General features: G+C 36.6%; 1 protein-coding gene across 1 annotated transcript; it reads right to left on the bottom strand.

The window, feature by feature from the left end:
- Positions 1–1,702: 1,702 nt before the first annotated feature.
- Positions 1,703–3,552, bottom strand: LOC107806290 (uncharacterized). Its single transcript, XM_016630416.1, has 3 exons — positions 3,477–3,552; positions 2,092–2,555; positions 1,703–2,008 (listed from the first exon to the last, which is right to left on the bottom strand). Exons 1-3 carry the CDS (start codon positions 3,550–3,552, stop codon positions 1,703–1,705), a joined length of 846 nt encoding a protein of 281 aa, XP_016485902.1.
- Between the last annotated feature and the right edge of the window lie 16,153 nt (positions 3,553–19,705).

The following is a 19,705-nucleotide window of genomic DNA, read 5'->3' as shown; positions in this document are numbered from 1 at the left end:
GTGCAATTTCTACTATAGTGTCCTACAACTGCTCTATTATGGCAATGACACAAAATGATTGCTATCTCTCCTTCAAGTACATATCTTCGTATCACACCATCTGCACACAATTTAAACAAGAAGGGATCATTCCAAAAATAACTTTTACCTCATCTTGAAGCTTCCTTCTTTGATCACGAGCTTGCGGCAACTATCCACTAGTCAAAAAGTTGGCTATATCAGCATATCAAGGCAATCTTTCAGAGACCGCAGCAATGGAGAAAATCTGCTCATCAAGGAACTCTTTCCTTATTTTCATTGTCTCAACCAGAGGTCTCTCAAGTCGAGATAGATGATCTGCGACTTGATTTTTGTTTCCCTTCCTATCATTGATCTCAAGATAAAATTCTTGGAGCAATAAAACCCACTTCATCATACGCGGCTTGGATTCTTTCTTACTTAACAAATATTTCAAAGCTTAGTGGTCAGTATGCACAATCACCTTAGTGCCCACAAGATATGATCTAAGCAAAGACCACAGCAAAGAACTCTTTCTCAGTAGTAGCATAGTTCACTTGAGCATCGTTCAATAATCTACTTGCATAATAGATAAGCCTAAATATCTTGTCCTACCTTTGACCCAGAACTGCCCCCACAGCTACATCACTAGCAACGCACATTCTTTCGAATGGCTGGCTCCAATGATGTGTCACAATAATTGGGGCACTAATAAGTTTTTCCTTTGTCAATTTGAAAGACCTTAGGCACTCCACAACAAATACAAACTTGACATCCTTCGCTAGCAATGCAGTCAACAGCTTGGTAATGTTGGAGAAGTTTTTGATGAACCTTTTATAAAACCCAGTATGTACTAATAATCTCCTTATGCTCTTCACAGAAGTTGGTGGAGGAAGTCTAGCAATTACAACAACTTTTGCTCGGTCAACTTCAATACCATGTGCAGTCACTTTGTGGCCTAGAATGATTCCCCATTTCACCATGAAGTGGCATTTCTCCAAGTTAAGAACCAGGTGAATGGCTTCGCAACGTTCAAGCACAAGCTCCAAATGTTTCAAACATTCATCAAAATCATCACCAAACAGAGTGAAATAATCCATGAATACCTCTAGACACTTCCCATTTAGATCGGTGAATATGGACATCATGCACCTCTGAAAAGTAGTCGGTGCATTACCCAACCCAAATGGCATCCTCCTGTAAGCAAAAATACCTAAAGGGCAAGTGAAAGTAGTATTGTCAACATCTTCTAGGGCAATGGGTATCTGATTGTAGCCTGAATACCCATCTATGAAACAGTAACAACCATGTCCGGCCACTTTCTCAAGCATCTGATCAATAAAGGGGAGTGGGAAGTGGTCTTTTCTTGTTGTATCATTCAGCCTCCAATAATCAATGCCCATTCCCCACCGTGTGACTATTCTAGTCGGGATCAATTCATTGTCTTCATTCTTCACCACTGTCATGCCCCCTTCATAGGCACAACTTGTACAAGACTGATCCATTGGCTATCAAATATGGGGAAAATCACTCCCGCATCCAACAACTTGATAATTTCCTTGTGTACTACCTCCTCCAGATTTTTATTCAGCTTGCGTTGGGGATGCACCACTGGCTTGCTATTTTCTTCCAGCAAATTTTCGTGCATGCAAATGGATGGACTGCTTCCTTGAATGTCATATATGGTCCAGCTAATGTGCTTCTTTTACTTTCTCAACATCTCCATCATCGTTTGTTCCTGTGCACCTGTCAAGTAAGCAAAAATAATTACAGAAATATTGTTAGTTTCAATAAAAACATATTTCAAGTGAGTAGGGAGAACTTTCAATTCTACACTAGTCTTAGAAGCCTCCTTTTTGAGTTCCTCCTCATCAACAAATTGATCCTCAATCTCAAGAGCTTCAGCCTCCTTCTTTATTTCAGGATCATCGTCCTCCATTGTGCTAGACTGAGTAATACACCTCTGAAGACTATTCCCCACAAGCTTGTCAAACTTATAATTTTCAGCCAACTAACCAAAACATCAAGCTTGAAACACGAGTAAGTAGATGCCTCATAACTTGGGTATTTCATCATTTTGTTCATCTACAATACCACTTTGTCGTTCCCCACTCTAAGCATAAGTTGCCCCTCGTAGATATCAAGGATTACTCTGCCTGTAAATAGAAAAGGCCTCCCTAGAATTAGAAGAACCTCCTTGTTCACTTCCATATCTACCATAATAAAATCTACATGGAACACAAACTTGTCCACCCGTACTAGAATATCCTCGATAATTCTTTCAGGCAACATGGTGGTCTGCTCAGCCATTTGTAGGGACACTGGTATTGATTTGATCATTCCAAGCTCACCTTCCAGTTTCTTGAACACAAACAAAGGCATTGTATTTATAGAAGCACCAGAATCACAGAGGTCCTTGTCGAATTTCTCACTCCCCAACAAGCAGGGTATGGTGAAACTTCCTGGGTCCCCACACATTTGAGGAATTTCATTTAGTAATATGGCACTGCAGAGACCATTGTTGTCTCCTCTAATTTCCTCTTGTTGGACAAGATTTCCTTCAAGAACTTAGCATAATAAGGCATATGAGTGAGCACATATGTGAAGGAAATATGCACGTAAAGTTGCTTGAGTATCTCCAACAACCGCCCAAAGCACTTGTCTAATTTTTCCTGCTTCATCATTTTAGGGAATGGCAGAGCAGGCATGTGTCTGTGCTCTTCAATATCCTTTTGTACCCCCACTACTCTGACCTTTCTGTTATTCACTCTTTTGCTCCTCCACTATGTCAGTTTGCTTGCTTACCACTTCGAATTTAGTTTTCACAACTAGTTCAGCCAATGTTTTGTCGCTTCTCAAATATACAACTTTGATTGTTTTCTTTAGGTACTTTTTTGTGTTAAAGGGTAGAGTCCCATGAGCCCTCTCAGAAAATAAGTTTGTAATTTTCCCCATCTATCTTTCTAAATTCCAGATGGTTGTGCCTTGTTCCCGGATGGCAGTGCTCTAAGTCACAAATTTCTCGTCTGATTTATTTATTGACGCCTTTATGAGATCTTTCATACTAGATTGATTTCACGATTGTGGCTGGTATTGCTGGTACTGATGCCTCGGTTGGTTCTAAAAACCTGGAGGTCCTTAACCATGTGTTCTAGGATTATTTTACTGCCACAAGTTCAAACTCCCACTACGTAAACTCCAAGAGAAACCTGGATGTCTTTGTCCCATAGAATTTTAGTTGTTTGCACCTTGGTAGTATCCTCTATTATAGTTCCCCACATCGTTAACTTCCGAAGATGAATCTTAATACTCATTTGTCGGGTGTCCCATTCAACAAAAGTAACATCCTGCTTGCGGTTCACTCTGTACCTTGGCTAAGGTCAATTTTCTTATCTCTTTTGCCATGATGTCTAGTTAGGCTTGCATTGATGTGCTAGATTCCACCTGGTGAACCCTAATAGATTTTCTTCTATCATTACCCTCAGCAGGCCATTGGTTAGCATCCTCAGATAATTCATCAAGGATTGAGACAATGTCCTTTGGATTTTTCTTCATTACTGGACCTCCAACTGCATTACTCTAAGTTCGTCGTGAGGAAGGTATAAGTCCATCCCAAAAGTCCTGGAGTTACATCCACAACTCGATTCCATTATGCTGACATCTTCTCGCTATCTCCTTGAATCTTTCCCAAGCTTCGATGATCGTTTATGTATCCTTTTGGCAGAAGTTGTGTATTTCCCGTCTGAATTTTCCTGTTTTTGCATATGAGAAGTACTTGTCAAGAAACGTTTTCTTCATTTCTTCCCATGTTCTGATTGACCCAGTTAGTAAGCTTCGAAGTTAGTGCTTCGGGTCCTTAAGTAAAAAGGGGAATGCCCTTAAGCAGACTGCATCTTTGGACATTCCATCGTACTGGAAGGTGTTCATTATTTCCTTAGAGTCGATCAACTGAGTTTTAGGATCTTCAATCACCTTCCCTCTAAATACACAATTGTTCTAGATGGTTTGAATCAAACCTTGATTCAACTCAAAGTTGTTTGCTGCTATGGGTGGAGGTCTGACACTTGACAGTCTCTGATTGTCGACTGTTCTGGCATAGTCACCTAGTGATCTCCCAGGCCTAGGTTCCGCATTTTCAAACTGGTCTTCAACCAGAGTCGATTTAGATTGAATCTTCGACCCCCATCCTCTTCGACAGTCTCATCAGCAGCTCTAAAGGTTGCTTCAGCTGCTAACCGTGCAACTTGTTTTCTCTGTTGTTCTGCCTCTCTTGCAGCTAACTCTACTCCAGCATAATCGTTCTTTTCCATGTGTTTTTGGGATGAAGGTTGCCCCAAAAATATTTCGGTGAATCCTCTTTCTTTTCTCAGTTGTCGCAGGTATTTCTCCAACTCTGATTCAGAGGGTAACACTTCCTTTGAAGAAGATCGAGTCATATACCAGTTAAATTCGTATCCTACACACAAGTGAGAAAATGTGAATACAACAAAGTAAATATGGTTCCTAAATTAGTACCAAAAGTTATTTTGAACACTATTAATTGCCAATCCCCGGCAACAGCGCCAAAATTTGACGAGCGCAAAATACAACAAAATATTTTTGCTCGCTAGTCAAAGATAGTATAGTTAATTTATTGTCTCCGTAGGGATTAGATTTAAACAGCGTTCGAATAATCTTTAGTTAATTACTATCCAAAAAAATTAACACTTGATTAAATGATTATCAACTACGATTAACTACTAAAAATTAAGCACTTATCAATTGATCACGAAAGACAACAGTTGAGCAACAAAGAAATATCAATGAGAGAAATAAGGGTAATTGACTAGACAAGTGCAAGAGAATTGACTTGGGATCTAATTCTTGGAGTAATTCACTCTATAATACTATTGATTCTTATGAATACATCACATAATTAGATTATACTTGAAGTTAAGGTTCCTCTTTCGATTAAATGTTAATTTTAGTAAATAATCCAATTGAAGCATGGTGAACAATTGCAACGAATAAAATGGTGGTTTTAGTCTAAAGGATAGTTTCTCAGGAATATTTTCCTATTTTCTAATTCGATTGATAATTCAACTGGCTCTTTCGATTACCTAGTTGAATCACGAATTTAAACTAGAGAATAAGATATAAATAAATTCAATATAAAGCTCCTCTTTCGATTAAGCTAAATAATAAACATCTTCACATTATGATTTAAAGATCCAACAATTAATTCAAGCAATAGTCAAGAATCGAATCCCTAATCAAGTTATCAATACATTATATTTGTCAACACCCTAAGGGAAATTACTCCATAGAAATGGAAAAATTCATCTCAATAAGGTTTAAAGATATAGAAAACAGCAATGCTAATGATTCGATACAAACTCCCGTATTACACCCATTATTGGTTGAAGTCTTGATGAATTCTTATGTCCCCTTGACTTAGTTGCTTCTCAAATCTTTCGTATGTCAAAAGTTCCTTCAAAAATATATTATTGGTGTATTTATACCATGTAGAAATGGGTCCGGATGGAACTACCCTTTACGAGCCGAAACAAAAAATAACTTTAAGAAAATTGAACAAGCGCGTTGCGCCTCGTGTCGCACCCTACGGCGTGCCTGTGGGGATTTACAGAGAGCATTTTCTAACAGACTTTTCCCAGTTGCACTGTCACGCCGCACCATGTGGCGCCCCATGCGGTGCGGTACTTCTTTTTCTTAAAGTGTTCATTTTTTCTCAATTTGTTTATCCACACTTGTTCATCGACCCCCGAACACGATCCCGATTTAACTCCTTGAAATTTTACTCGCATTTCAAAGCTCCAATGTATTTGATACAGCTATCAATTAAATTTTAACTCAGGATCAATTCCTGCAAGGCATAAAATATGTAATAAGCACAGATCACCATCATTCAAGCTCAAACACAAGTAAAATATAGTAATTAGAATGCAAAATATGACTAAAACACAACTTTCTAGCCTACCATAAGTTATTCTAGCTCGGTAGGTTCGAAAGTTGAGATCTAAGAGTTTTTCTTCGTTAATGTGCAATGGAGAGGTCAGCCAATCAAGGTAGCTACGTAGGAGTCCGAGTTCGATATGCGAAGTACATGCCCATACCGTTTTGCCAGTCCAGGTACTTTTCTATGTTCGTTCGACGACAAACATTTAATTTAGAGGTGGAGAATATGACGACCTGATAGGTCATTTTGAGTACAGCCTTTATTTCCGTGTTCCGAGATCTCCATTACATTCATTTGATATTTCTTGATTTTCATGCAAGGTCCGTGGCATTTTTGGGAAAATGGTTACCCAAAAAGTTAAAGAAAAAGTTATTTTAGGCTTAAAATGGAACTTGAGTTATCCATGGTCAACATTCTTGGTAAACGACCTCGGATCGGTGTTTTAAAGATTCCAGTAGGTTTGTATGATATTTTTGTACTTTTACACATATTTGGTTGGGGTCTGTGGTGACGCGAGCGAGTTTCGGCGCATTTTGTGAAAGATTGTGAAAAATGCGTTTTCAAGTTGAAATCTTGAGTTTTGATTATCAATTCTTGTTATTTGATATTATTTTAATGATTTGAGGTAGAGAGAAAGTTTATATCATGTTATTACACTTTTGTTCATGTTTGGTTTAAAGTCCGAGGAGCTCGGGTGAGTTTCGAATATGTTACGGATGAGTTTGGGTGGTTTGAGGACTACTGGTGTCTTTCCAGTTCCGGTGTCTGTTGCATATCCTGCAGTTGCGAGGTACGGTTCGCAATTGTGAGCCTTGCTTTTATGAACAAGTGTTCGCATTTGCGATGTTGGGCTGGTGGACTGGAACTTCGCTTTTGCGAAGAAAAGTTCGCATCTACGAGCTAAGCTGAGACTGCATTTGCGATCTCAAAGTCGCATTTGCAACGCAGTGTCCTAGGGGGTGAGCTACACATTTGCGAAGTGGTTGTTCGCATTTGCAAAGTGGTTGTTCGCATTTGCGAAGGGGAAAAGTTCACATTTGCGAACAAAATGTCACATTTGCGACTTATCTATGCCCGATCAGCGTGTCGCATTTGCAGGGACCGCATTTGTGAACAAGAGTTCGCAAATGCGACACCTGCAGCTGGGTAAAAGATGAAAAAAATGGGACTTAGCTCATCTTACATCATTTCTCAATCCTAAACTCTCTAGAGGCGATTTTTGAAGCACTTTTTCTTCCCATATTCATCGTTAAGCAACTCTAATCCACTTTTTTCAATTCTCCATTACTTTTCATGAGTTTTTAACATCAAATCTAGGATTTCCATGGTAGAAATTAAAATTTGGATAGAAATTGGGAATTATGTAAAATTTAGATTCAGACCTCAAATTGAAGTCAGATTGTGAAATAAATTAATAATCAAGCACGGGGATGAATAGGTAATCGGGTTTTGGTCTATATCTTGGGATTTGACCAAGCGGGCCCGGGGTGATCTTTTATTGACTTTTTTCAATTTCATTAAAGATAGAATCTTTTCACTCGTGGTTAGTTTCTAAAGCTTATTTTGATTTATTTTGCTAGATTTGATTGATTTGGAGGCTAATTCTAAAGGAAAGGTTATGGTTAAGCACTGATTGGGTTGCGAAAAGAGGTAAGTGTTATGATTAACCTTGACTTTAGGGAATTAGGACTTGATTGGATTATTTGCTACTTGATTTATGTGTAGGGACGTTGTATATGCAAGGTGACGAGTGTATATGCGTAGTCACAGGTTAAACATGCGGGTTGAGATATTTATTTATCATTTTCATTTATTTCATGCATTCATTTAATCCATGTTATTAATTATTAAATGCTTTTATTGTTAATTGTATTTACTTGTTAAATTCATGCCTTATCTGTTACATGCCTTAATTGCTAATCATTTTCATGTATCTGTGTCTTAATTTATTAACTGTCATTACTCCCTATTTGACCTTGAGTGTTGTTAGATAACTACTTTTACCCGCTTTGTGACCTTAATTGAGTAATTCTTTATTGTGCTTCATTTGGATTACGTCGTAGTTGGTTGTAGATATTCATTTATATTATTATTGCGTGAGATAGATTACGCTCTACAACGGTTATTGGTATTTTTGAGTAGGGTCGGGTTGCATGCCGCAACAAATGTTGGTACCATAGTTTCAGATCGGGTTTCACGCCGCAACAATATCTGTATATTTATATTTTATATCCGTCAAATGACACAACGAAGAAGAAATTATATATATATATATATATATATATATATATATATATATATATATATATATATATATATATATATATATATATATATATATATATATATATATATATATATATATATATATATATATATATATATATATATATATATATATATATATATATATATATATATATATATATATATATATATATATATATATATATATATATATATATATATATATATATATATATATATATATATATATATATATTTGTGGATCAGGTTGCGCGCCGCAACGGAAAAGACATATTTAATTTTTTTGAGCTATTGTTTTTCGTATCCGGATTGTATTGAGAAAGATTGAGCTTTGATGTTATTATGGGGCCCTCTGTTTTAAAATTCTTGTTCCAGTTTTTATGTTATACTCGTTTTCTCTATTTTGTTGTTATTTCATTATATCCTTACAAGTTTTTAATGAGTTCCTTGTTATAGCCTCGCCACTACCTCGTCGAGGTTAGACTCAGCACTTACAGAGTACATGGATCGTTTGTACGCATGCTACACTTCTGCGCTTCTTGTGCAGATTCTGGTGTTGGTCCCAGCAGCAGTTAGTAGAGGCTTGCTTGGATTAGTTGATCACGGAGATTTGAGGTATAGTTGAATTGCGCCTACAGCAATGAAGTCCCCTTCCCTATCTAACTCTACTCTTTATTTTTGTTTCAAACATTTGTACTTTCATTTAGACTTTGGTTATAGCACTGTTAGAATGCTCATGTACCTGTGATCCCAGATTCCGGGGTTTGATTTGTTAGCATTCGGAGTTATTATATTTGTATTAAAAACTCTTATTTCTTTTTGAATTATTTTTGAATTGGTTTTAAAATAATTAATTGTGTACTAATATTGGCTTGCCTGGCAAGTGGACGTTAGGCGCCATCAGGGCCCTGAGGGAGGGATTCTGGGTCGTGACAACACCAAACAAGGTAGAAGGCATATAGCTAATAATAAGAATAAGGTAGAAGGCATAGATATAATAGCAGTAAATAAAGTAGAAGACATAGATGTAACAACACAAGCAAAGTAGAAGTTAAGGTAGAAGGCACGTAGATAACAGTAGTAAACAAGATAGGAGGAATAGATGTAATAACAAAAATAAGGTAGAAGACATGTACTTGATAATAACAAAATAAGATAGAAGGCATATGTGTAACAATATAGCAAAGAAAAGTCAGAGTTGTATCAACAATCAGACAAGGTAGAGGTATATACATGTATGTGAGGAAAGGTAAATATAATATAATGCATGTCTCTCGTCCTCACATGCACGAAAACACTATTCGCGCTATGAAATCTCATCCTCACTTGCACGAAAATACCCTCCGTGCATTTATCATACCTCTTCCTTACTGAGCATGGAAACACCTTTCGTGTATATTCACTATTCAATGAGCACGGAAATACCCTTCGTGCATAAATCATTGTTCTGACTAGCACGAGAACACCTTTGTGGAATTCACTCTTCCTCACCAAGCATATATATTATATATATAAAAGACAGTACCAAGTAAAGTAGGAAGCATAAAGAACATCAAGAAGAGTGATTTAGCATAATAATCCACGTGAGAATTAACCTCAAGTATTACAATGTTCAGATATCTCAACAACACTTAAGCATGATCCTTAGCATGAATATAAAATCTCAAGTATCACAAAATTAATGGATATAGATATACGTTCATGATATAAAATATAACTCAACTAAATCGAGTAGACCAAAAACCTCAAGAATAGTCCATCACATTCAAATAAGATATCATAAAATAAAACACGACTCTAGCATGTAAATTTTGCTCATGTTATCATAGAAATCAACAGAAGCATAAGTCAAAGAACAACACAAAAATCAATAAAGAATAAAGTAATCTAGAATCTACCTCGAGCATGAATAACCCCGGCACATGCATATATGCTCGTCACCTCGTATATACCCCACCCTCACATGTAGAAAATAATATCATTTATTAGGAAAACATTCCTCAAATCAAAGCTAGTCAAGACACTTACTTAATCCGGCTAGTCTTCAATCTCAAATCGCGCCAAAACCTCATTTTATCATACCCGATCACGCACATTCAAGACAAACATCATCCAAGAAAGTCAATCAATATCATAGGAAGCGATCCCAATCAATAGAGTTTAATCTTTGAAAAGTTCTCAAAAAAGGTCAACAAAGGTCAACCGGGGGCCGCGTGCCCAAAATCTGAAATCAATACCAAATCCCGATGAACCATAATCTGATGAGTCCAAATATATAACTAGATTCCAAAACTGAGTGTAAATCAGTACTCAAATCCTCAAAATACACTCTCCCAAAGTATAGACAAAACCCCCAAATTTCATCTCAATCTTTTATATTTTGGGTGTTAATAATTCATGTATATTCTTGAGATAATACCAAAAAAATGAGTACAAATCACTAAACCATTAATCTTGTATGAAAATTTCCAAGCAAAATCGTCCATCTCCAAGTCCAGGGTTCAAAATATGAGAGAATGAGTCAAAACCCCAATACACATAACTTACAAGTTTTCCTAGAACTACACTTCGCGATCGAGACCCACTACTACGCAATCGCGAAGCTCAAAATGATGTTGCTACCAAAATCTCTTACGCATCACGGAAATACCTTTAGCTCACCAGGACCCAACACTACAGGACCGTGCCTTACACATCGCGAATGTGAAGAACCACTGCCCCCAGCTCATACCCTTCAACACGGATGTGGTCCCCCTCATGTGATCGCGGTGTCCAGCTCCCCTATACTCCACGGACGCGGACGCGGACTTGACCATGCGAACGCGAAGTAGAAGCTCCCAACTACTAAATCACACTACACGATAGCAACTTTACCCCCTAGATTGTGAAGCTTATAAGGGACACCAGAAAACCAGCAATGCAAACTCAACAGAATAGGTCCGAAACCACTCTAAATTACACGTGAGCCCCTTGATCACATCCAATCATACAACAAGTCCAAATATCTTATCCAAATTTATTCCAAGGCTCCAAACATCGCAAACAATGACAAAACCAAGAATCAAAGATCCAATCCATATCTTGACTTTCAAATATTCAAACTTCACCGAACGCGTTTGAATCACACTTAGACATTTCGGATCACAATCAAACTATGCACACAAGTTTCAATAAACCAAATGAACCTATCCAAGGTCTCAAAACCACAATAGGAGTTCGATAATACCAAAGTCAACTCCACGTCAACCCTATGAACTCTTTAATTCTTCAAATTGCTATCTTTCAACAAATAGAGCCAAAACATTCCAGCAACATCCAAATTCAAATACGAACATACGCCCAAGTCAAAAATCACATATTAATTGTCATGACCCCAAATTCCCATCTTAGGATATCGTGATGGCACCTAATCTCTAAGACTAGGTAAGCCTAACACATGTTGAGTTATTAACAGATTTAAATCATTTAACCATTAAACAAGAACCAGCATTTTCCACACATAGCCAACAACCATCAATAGATATACAATATCCCAAAACTCATAGTATGAAATCATAAGCTCTTCTAAGAGTAACTAAGAATATCACATACATCATTGTTTGGAATGGAAATAAACAGTAACAAAGTAAAACTCCAGAAGGTGACTCTGAGGCTTATGAACGTAGTGGCAGGTATACCTTGAAGTATCCACTGTAACTAACAATCAACTAAATAATGATCGTCACACTCCGAAGTACCTTAATATGCACAAAAATATACAAAAGTGTAGTATGAGTACACCACAGTAGTACCCAGTAAGTATCACGACTGACCTCGGTAGAGTAGTGACAAGGTATAGTTAAGACACCTACTAAACATAATAATTTGTATAAGTATTAATATAGGACTAACAGAGGAACAAATATCAATATAAGGCTAAACTTGGAAAGAATAACAATATAACTCTAGCAAGGGAAAGTAGAAGAAACAAATAGCAACAAGGAGTAAACATGTGATAACGCAACAAGGTAATCAGAACAGAATCGAAGTACCAGTGAGACTAATTAAGGAAAACAAATGACAACCATATAATAAATCGTACTTCCACAAGGTTTACACAAGAATCACCCTGATGTACCACACCTCATAATAACAAATCACGGGTCCCAAATCATGAATCATAATCACATGACATCTTGTGCCCACATTATAAATCACAACCGCACAGACAACTCACGTATTGCATAGATAAATTATGTGCCAATACCATTAATACCTCAGATCTGCACGGATAACTCACGTGTCAATAGTAACAATATCTCATATTTGTACGGACAACTCACGTGTCAATAGTAATAATATCTCATATTCACACGGACAACTCGCATACCACCAGTCCAATCCACACACAAAAAGAAGGTATAAAATAATACATGCACATGATCAATAAACATCAAGATTCATGCTCCTGGACTAATATTGGTGACATGTTACGGTGTATGCTTGTGCAAGTGTACTATCATAGTTCAAGTTACTAAGTAGAATCAGAGATACCGAGTAGCACATTGGAAACAACACAGCAAAACCAGTAATATGCATGACACACATAAGAAAATCACACTATCATACAAATATCATCAATAACAATGCCCCCATGCCATTAAAAATCATCCCCGACATAACCTATCTTGTCTCGTCGCGTGCGTAAAAATAAAGTAAATACACGCCTTGTCTCTCCACACGCGCATCAATAATTATCCCACCTTATCTCGTCACATGCGCAAACCCAACATATATAGCCCGCCTTGTCTCGTCGCATGTGCAAATATTAATAATAACAATAGCACGAATAACTCACGTGCAAACACCCCGACAATCCTCTCAACAATTCCATATGTGACAAAAATATCACAACAAAATATAACAACTCGCACCACACGTGTCCATGTATCACAATATTTCCATAACAACATTACCAATACCACAACAATTCTAAGCATACGGCTCAACGACACTGATTACAACAACAACAACAACAACAACAACAACAACAACAACAACAACAACAACAACAACAACAACAACAACAACAACAACAACAACAACAACAACAACAACAACAACAACAACAACAACAACAACAACATTAAAACCAAGAAGATCAATACAAGAATTACAATAATACAATGAAACGGAATAATAAACTCAGCAATGAAAGAGATAACACGTAATAAGGACTTCAAATAACAATGAAAGGGGTAACATGAAATTAACTTTAATTAAGAATAACTCGACAATAAAAGAGGTAGCATGACAGTAAAAGAGGTAACAAATTCATTTAAAGCATATATGAGTAAGCTTGACAATAAAAGATAGAGCATGTACTAACATCTTCAAATATAGCATGTAAGAGTAAACTTAGCAATGGAAAGTGTGACATGATATGACAATTTCAATTAGATGCATGAAATAATCCTAAGAGTCCAAACCGGTCAATTCCACATATAAGACCATGCACACACTCATCACCTCATATACACGTCTTCCACATAATTCAAATAGTTCAATCAAGCCAATCTCTACGGAGTAGTTCTCCCACACAAAGTTAGGCAACACATTTATCTCAACTAGGCCAAATCAACAATCAAAAATAACTTTTCCCTTAAAACTCACCTCTGCACGGCTCAAATTTAACCAAAACGACATAATATCGTCAAACAATGCAAGAGAAAATAATTTTGATTAATAAAGTTACGATCTTGATGAAATTTCAAAAAGTCAACAAAGGTCAACACTAGACCCGCCTGATCAAAACCCGAATCCAAGGGTAGATCTCGACTACCCATAACTCGACGAGCCCATATCTATATTTTGTTTTCAAATTCGAGACCAATTCAACTCTCAAATCCCAAATTTTTATTTTTTAAAACATAGACAAAATTATCCAAAATTTCACTTTGAATCTCATAATTTTGATGTGAAACACATATATATAATCATGTAATATAGTTGGAAATTGATCAGAATCACTAACCCAATGATTGTGTGTGAAAATCCCCCCTCCAAATCGCCTCCTACTGAGTCTAAGGTTCTAAAATATGAAAAATTAGACTAAAATCTCGTCTTCCAGCCCTTTTATTCAGGTACAGATGTCGCAATTGCGACACTGGGTTTGCAATTGCGAACCCTCGCAAATGCGAAAAAATCATCGCAAATGCGGCTCCTAATAAACCCAGGGAATGTCGCAAATGCGACCCTGACTTCGCATTAGCGAAGTCAGACCCTATGTAAAAGTGACCATGATGATTGCAAATGTGAACCAGCCCAGCCCAGGTCACCATCGCTAAAGCAAAACATTTGTTCGCAAATGCGAATATGACAGACCCCAACAAACCTCTCAATTGCGATATCCCACCTCGCAAATGCGAACAAAATCTCACATTTGCGAGACCTGAAGCATCTGTTCAGAAACCAGCAAAATTGAAACCTCTTCAAACTCTCTTAAACTCGTCTGAAACTCACCTGAGCCCTCGGGACTCCAAACCAAACATCAATACAAGTCTAAAATTATCATGAGAACTCGCTCGTGCGATCAAAATACCAAAATAACATCTAGAATCACGAATCGGACATCAAAATGCATGAAATTTACATTGAAACTCAAGAACTTCTAAAAATACAACCGCGCGGCCGATTCATATCAAATCAACTCTGAATGACGCTAAACTTTGCAGAAAAGTTTCAAATAGCAAAACAAACCTATTCCAAGTCCCAAAATAAAAATCTAAATCCGTTAGCCATAAAGTCAAACCATAGTTGAACTTAAGGAGTTTCTAAACCTTCAAATTGCCAACTTTCAGCAAAACATGCCAAATCAGCCTAGGGACCTCCGAATTCAATTCCGGGCATACGTCCAAGTTCAAAATAACGATACAAACCTATCGGAGACATCAACATACCATTCCGGGGTCATTTCTACACTAGTCAAACCTCGGTAATATTTCCAACTTAAGCTTCAAAAATGAGAATCACTCATCCAAATCAATCCCGAAACATCTAAAAATCGAATCCGACCATACACACAAGTCATAATACACAATATAAAGCCACTCAAGACCTCGAACCACTGAACAAAATGCAAAAGCTCAAAATGACCGGTCATATCGTTATATTAATCTATTGGAATTATCAAATCACCAACCCGAGATCATTTACTTAAAAGCCAAACCCTGGTCAACTCTTCCAACTTAAGACTTCCAAATTGAGAATCACGCTATCAAATCAATCCCGAACCTTAAGAACATCAAAACCAACCATACACACAAGTTGTAATTGTCACGACCTGAAATTCTCACATTCGGGACCGTGATGGCGTCTAACATTTTACTTGCTAGGCAAGCCAACGTTAGAATAATTTAAACTATTTTTAATTAAATAGTAAAGAAACCAACGACTCGAATAATATCTGAATTTAAATGTGCAAAACAAAATTAATTCGATATCTAAATGCCATCCTAGAACTAGAGTCACATGTGCACGAGCTTCTGAAATAATACAAACAAGGGTCTGAATAAAATAAAGTTGTCTGAAGAAAGCACACATCTAAGATAAAGTAGAAGGGGACTTTAGAGTTGCGAACGTTGTGCAGCTATACCTCAAGTCCCCTCTGATAGCTGGATCCGAGCAAATCTACAGTACACCGATGGGACCAACTCTGGTATCTGCACAAGAAGTGCAGAGTGTAATATGAGTACAACCGACCCCATATACCCAGTAAGTGCCGAGCCTAACCTCGACGAAGTAGTGACGAGGCTAAGGCAGGTTGCTTACATTAACTTGTACACAATAATAATAATAATAATAATAATAATAATAATAATAATAATAATAATAATAATAATAATAATAATAATAATAATAATAATAATAATAATAATAATAATAATAATAATAATAATAATAATAATAATAATAATAATAATAATAATAATAATAATAATAATAATAATAATAATAATAATAATAATAATAATAATAATAATAATAATAATAATAATAATAATAATAATAATAATAATAATAATAATAATAATAATAATAATAATAATAATAATAATAATAATAATATAAACATCGAATAAAATCTGTTGCGGCGTGCAACCCGATCCAACAATAAAATCTTTCAATTTAATTCCATTACGGCATGCAACCCGCTCCAACAATATAATCTTAAAATAAATTTATTGCGGCGTGCAACCCACTCCAACAATATAATTTAACAACTCTTAAATGTAAAAATACTTCAATTAATACCACATTTAATAGGAACTTATTAGGCAACAAATCATAAAATAATTATGATTTATTTAGGAAACAAGTAATGACAAGTAGCAATTAATTGTAGAAATCAGGGAGAAAATAGGCAATTTAATATTTAATATGCTAAATGTCATGTAGCAATTAAGACACATAAGTCAAATAAGCATGAAGCAATTATAGCATGAATTGAAAACATAATATGGGACAAAGATTATGAGAGAAATAATTAATTAATGATTTTAAATAATTTATGATTTTTCAGATAAATAGGCAAACAATCAATTTGACAACGTATAGGTACTCGTCACCTCGCCTATACGTCGTTACACATGAAATTCATATAACAAATAATTCAAGGGTTCTATTCCCTCAACTCAAGGTTAAACACGACACATACCTCGCTTCGCAACCAAATTCAAGATTCCAATAAACCGTTACCTCGCGAATTGGTGTTCGAAAGCTTCAAATCTAATCACATAAAATTCAATATACTGAACACGAATCGTAGGAATTAATTCCGTATGAAATTACTAATTTTCCGAATTAAAATCTAAAATTCATCTCAAAAAAAAATCAACAGTGGGGCCACATCTCAAATCTCGGGAAAAACTCACGAACTCCGAACACCCGTTCCGAGACGAGTCCAACCATACAAAAAATATCAAATTTTGATGTCAAATGGACCTTCAAATTCTAAATTTTTATTTTTAGAAAGTTTTACAACATCTAAATCCAAAATAAATGATGAATATAGACATAGACTTATAAAATATCATCAATATATGATAAGAAACACTTACCCAGTCAAAAGTCGTGAAAACCTCCTTCAAATTGCACAAAAACTGAGGTTTTAAAACTCAAACAAAAATGGCGAAATGACTAATTTTCGATCCCTTATGTTCCTGTAAATTTTTGCTTCTGCGACTAAATGGCTGCATCTGCGACGTCGCTTTTGCGACTGAAAATGCCGCTTCTGCGAAAAGGTACTGGCCAGCTGGAGCCTCGCATCTGCGGAGGCATTTTCGCTTCTACGAAATCGATTCTGCGATGCCAAATGCGCATTTGCGCTGCCTTCCACATATGCGAATGCAATGTCCGATTCTGCAACTTCTTGCCCAGCTCCTCTGCTTCCGCTTCTGTGATGGACTTTACGCTTCTATGGAGCTGCTTCCGTGGCCAAGGCTTCGCAGAAGAAAACACAGCAGAAGCAGTAAATTCCAGAATTTTCTTAAGTCCAAAATTTGATCTGATTTCGATCCGAATCACACTCGGGGTACTTGGGACTAGGGCTGCTTATCGGGCGGATTGGGCGGTTAATTACTCTTAACGGTTTGGCTTAACGGTTATCGGTTTTTAAATGTATTAATCCGCTAGCCACCCGATAAGATATCGGGCGGATTGGTATCGGTTTAGCTCTTATTGGGCGGTTTATCGGCCTAATTCAATCTATATTGCGTGCATTAATTGTTTGCTGACCGCCTAGCATACAAATTCAGAATAGAAAATTATACATTGAGTCCAAACATACATGTTTGTTAACGCCTACATAAGAATGATGTAGTGTGTCATGTGTTGTAGAGTGAAAAAAGTTGTGGCACAACACTGTTATTCTTCTATTAAACATAGACAACAAGCATTAGTTTAAAAAAATAAAAGCAGAGGTGAACCATAGACAGCAGCTTAAACAATCTTGTTGTAGGGTGGGAGAATAAATTAAGCTAAAAAAAAGGACGAGATAGAGTACTGGAAGAAGTGGAAGGGTTTTTGATATTTAGTTTTTGATCTTTAATATATATTCTTAACGGGTTAACGGATTATCCGTTAAGAAAATTGAATAATCCGCCCCCAAACCGATAAGCCGTTAATAAAAAAATTTCAATCTGTTCCCCGTCCGTTAAACCGTTAACCCGATACCAATAAGCCATTAAGCTTCGGTTTCGGTTTCGGTTCGATTTTCGATTTCGGTTCGGTTTTGAACACCCCAACTTGGGACCCCGTCCGAGTATACCAACAAATCCCGTAACATAATACGGACTTATTCGGGGTCTCAAATTACGTCAAACAACGTTGAAATTACAATTCACACGTCGATTCAAACTTTTGAGTTTCAAACTTTTTAATTTACAAAACTTGTGCCGAAATGTATTAAACGAATTCGGAATAATTTTAAATTTGGCGCACAAGTCATAAATAACATAATGGAACTATTCCAACATCCGAAATCAAAATCTGAGCCTGATATCAATAAAAGTCAATTTTGTGGTCAAACTTTGAAAGTCTTTAGCCTTTAGATTTCTAGTTTCCGTTAAATGGCGACAATTCGAGCTAGGGACCTCCGAATTCGATTTCGGGAATATGCCCAAGTCTCAAATCACGATACGGACCTACCAGAACTGTTAAAATACTAATCTGGGTCTGTTTTCCCAAAAGGTTGACCGAAGTCAACTTAAGTGAGTTTTAAAGTACTATTTTATATTTTAATAAATGTTTCACATAAATACTTTCCACAAAAATTTACGTACTATGCACGTAAGTCGAGGAATGCTAAAAGGTGCTATTCGAGGTCTCTGAACACATAAATAAATATTAAATTTAAATATGACCTTTCAGGTCATCACATTCTCCACTTCTAAAACAAACGTTCGTCCTCGAAAGGAATTAGAAAATTACCTGAGCTGGTGAAAAGGTGTGGATATCTACTACGCATGTCCGACTCAGACTCCCGGGTAGCTGCCTCAATCGATTAACTTCTCCATTACACCTGAACTGAAGAATAACTCTTAGACATTAACTGTCAGACCTGCCGGGCTAGAATAGCCACCGGCTCCTCTTCATAAGTCAAATATTTGTCCAATTAGACTGAGCTGAAATCTAATACGTGGGACGGATCACCATGGTATTTTCAGAGCATGGATATATGAAACATCAGATGAACTGCCAATAAACTAGGTGGTAGTGCAAGCCTGTAAGCTACTTCACCCACCCTTTCAAGAATTTCAAAGGGTCTGATATACCTAGGGCTCAACTTGCCCTTCTTTCCAAATTTCATTACACCTTTCATAGGTGAAACCCAAAGCAATACTCTTTCTTCTGCCATGAATGTAACGTCACAAACTTTACGGTCTGGATAACTTTTTTGCCTAGACTGAGTTGTGCAAAGTCGATCCTGAATAACTTTGACCTTAT

Source organism: Nicotiana tabacum, chromosome 4 (genome assembly GCF_000715075.1).
Source record: "Nicotiana tabacum cultivar K326 chromosome 4, ASM71507v2, whole genome shotgun sequence".
NCBI classification, from domain to species: domain Eukaryota; kingdom Viridiplantae; phylum Streptophyta; class Magnoliopsida; order Solanales; family Solanaceae; genus Nicotiana; species Nicotiana tabacum.
Note: the sequence above shows the minus strand (reverse complement) of the source record. Positions and strands in the feature narration are given on the sequence as shown.

What these genes read in the sequence shown, in the direction of transcription:
- LOC107806290 (XM_016630416.1), bottom strand. Translation starts at nt 3,552, where the DNA reads ATGAAGAAAAATCCAAAGGACATTGTCTCAATCCTTGATGAATTATCT. An exon ending in TAACCAATGGCCTGCTGAGG is followed by an intron (nt 2,556 to 3,476) that starts GTAATGATAGAA and finishes AAGTTCTTGAAG; the next exon opens with GAAATCTTGTCCAACAAGAG. An exon ending in GAGTGGGGAACGACAAAGTG is followed by an intron (nt 2,009 to 2,091) that starts GTATTGTAGATG and finishes TGTTTTGGTTAG; the next exon opens with TTGGCTGAAAATTATAAGTT.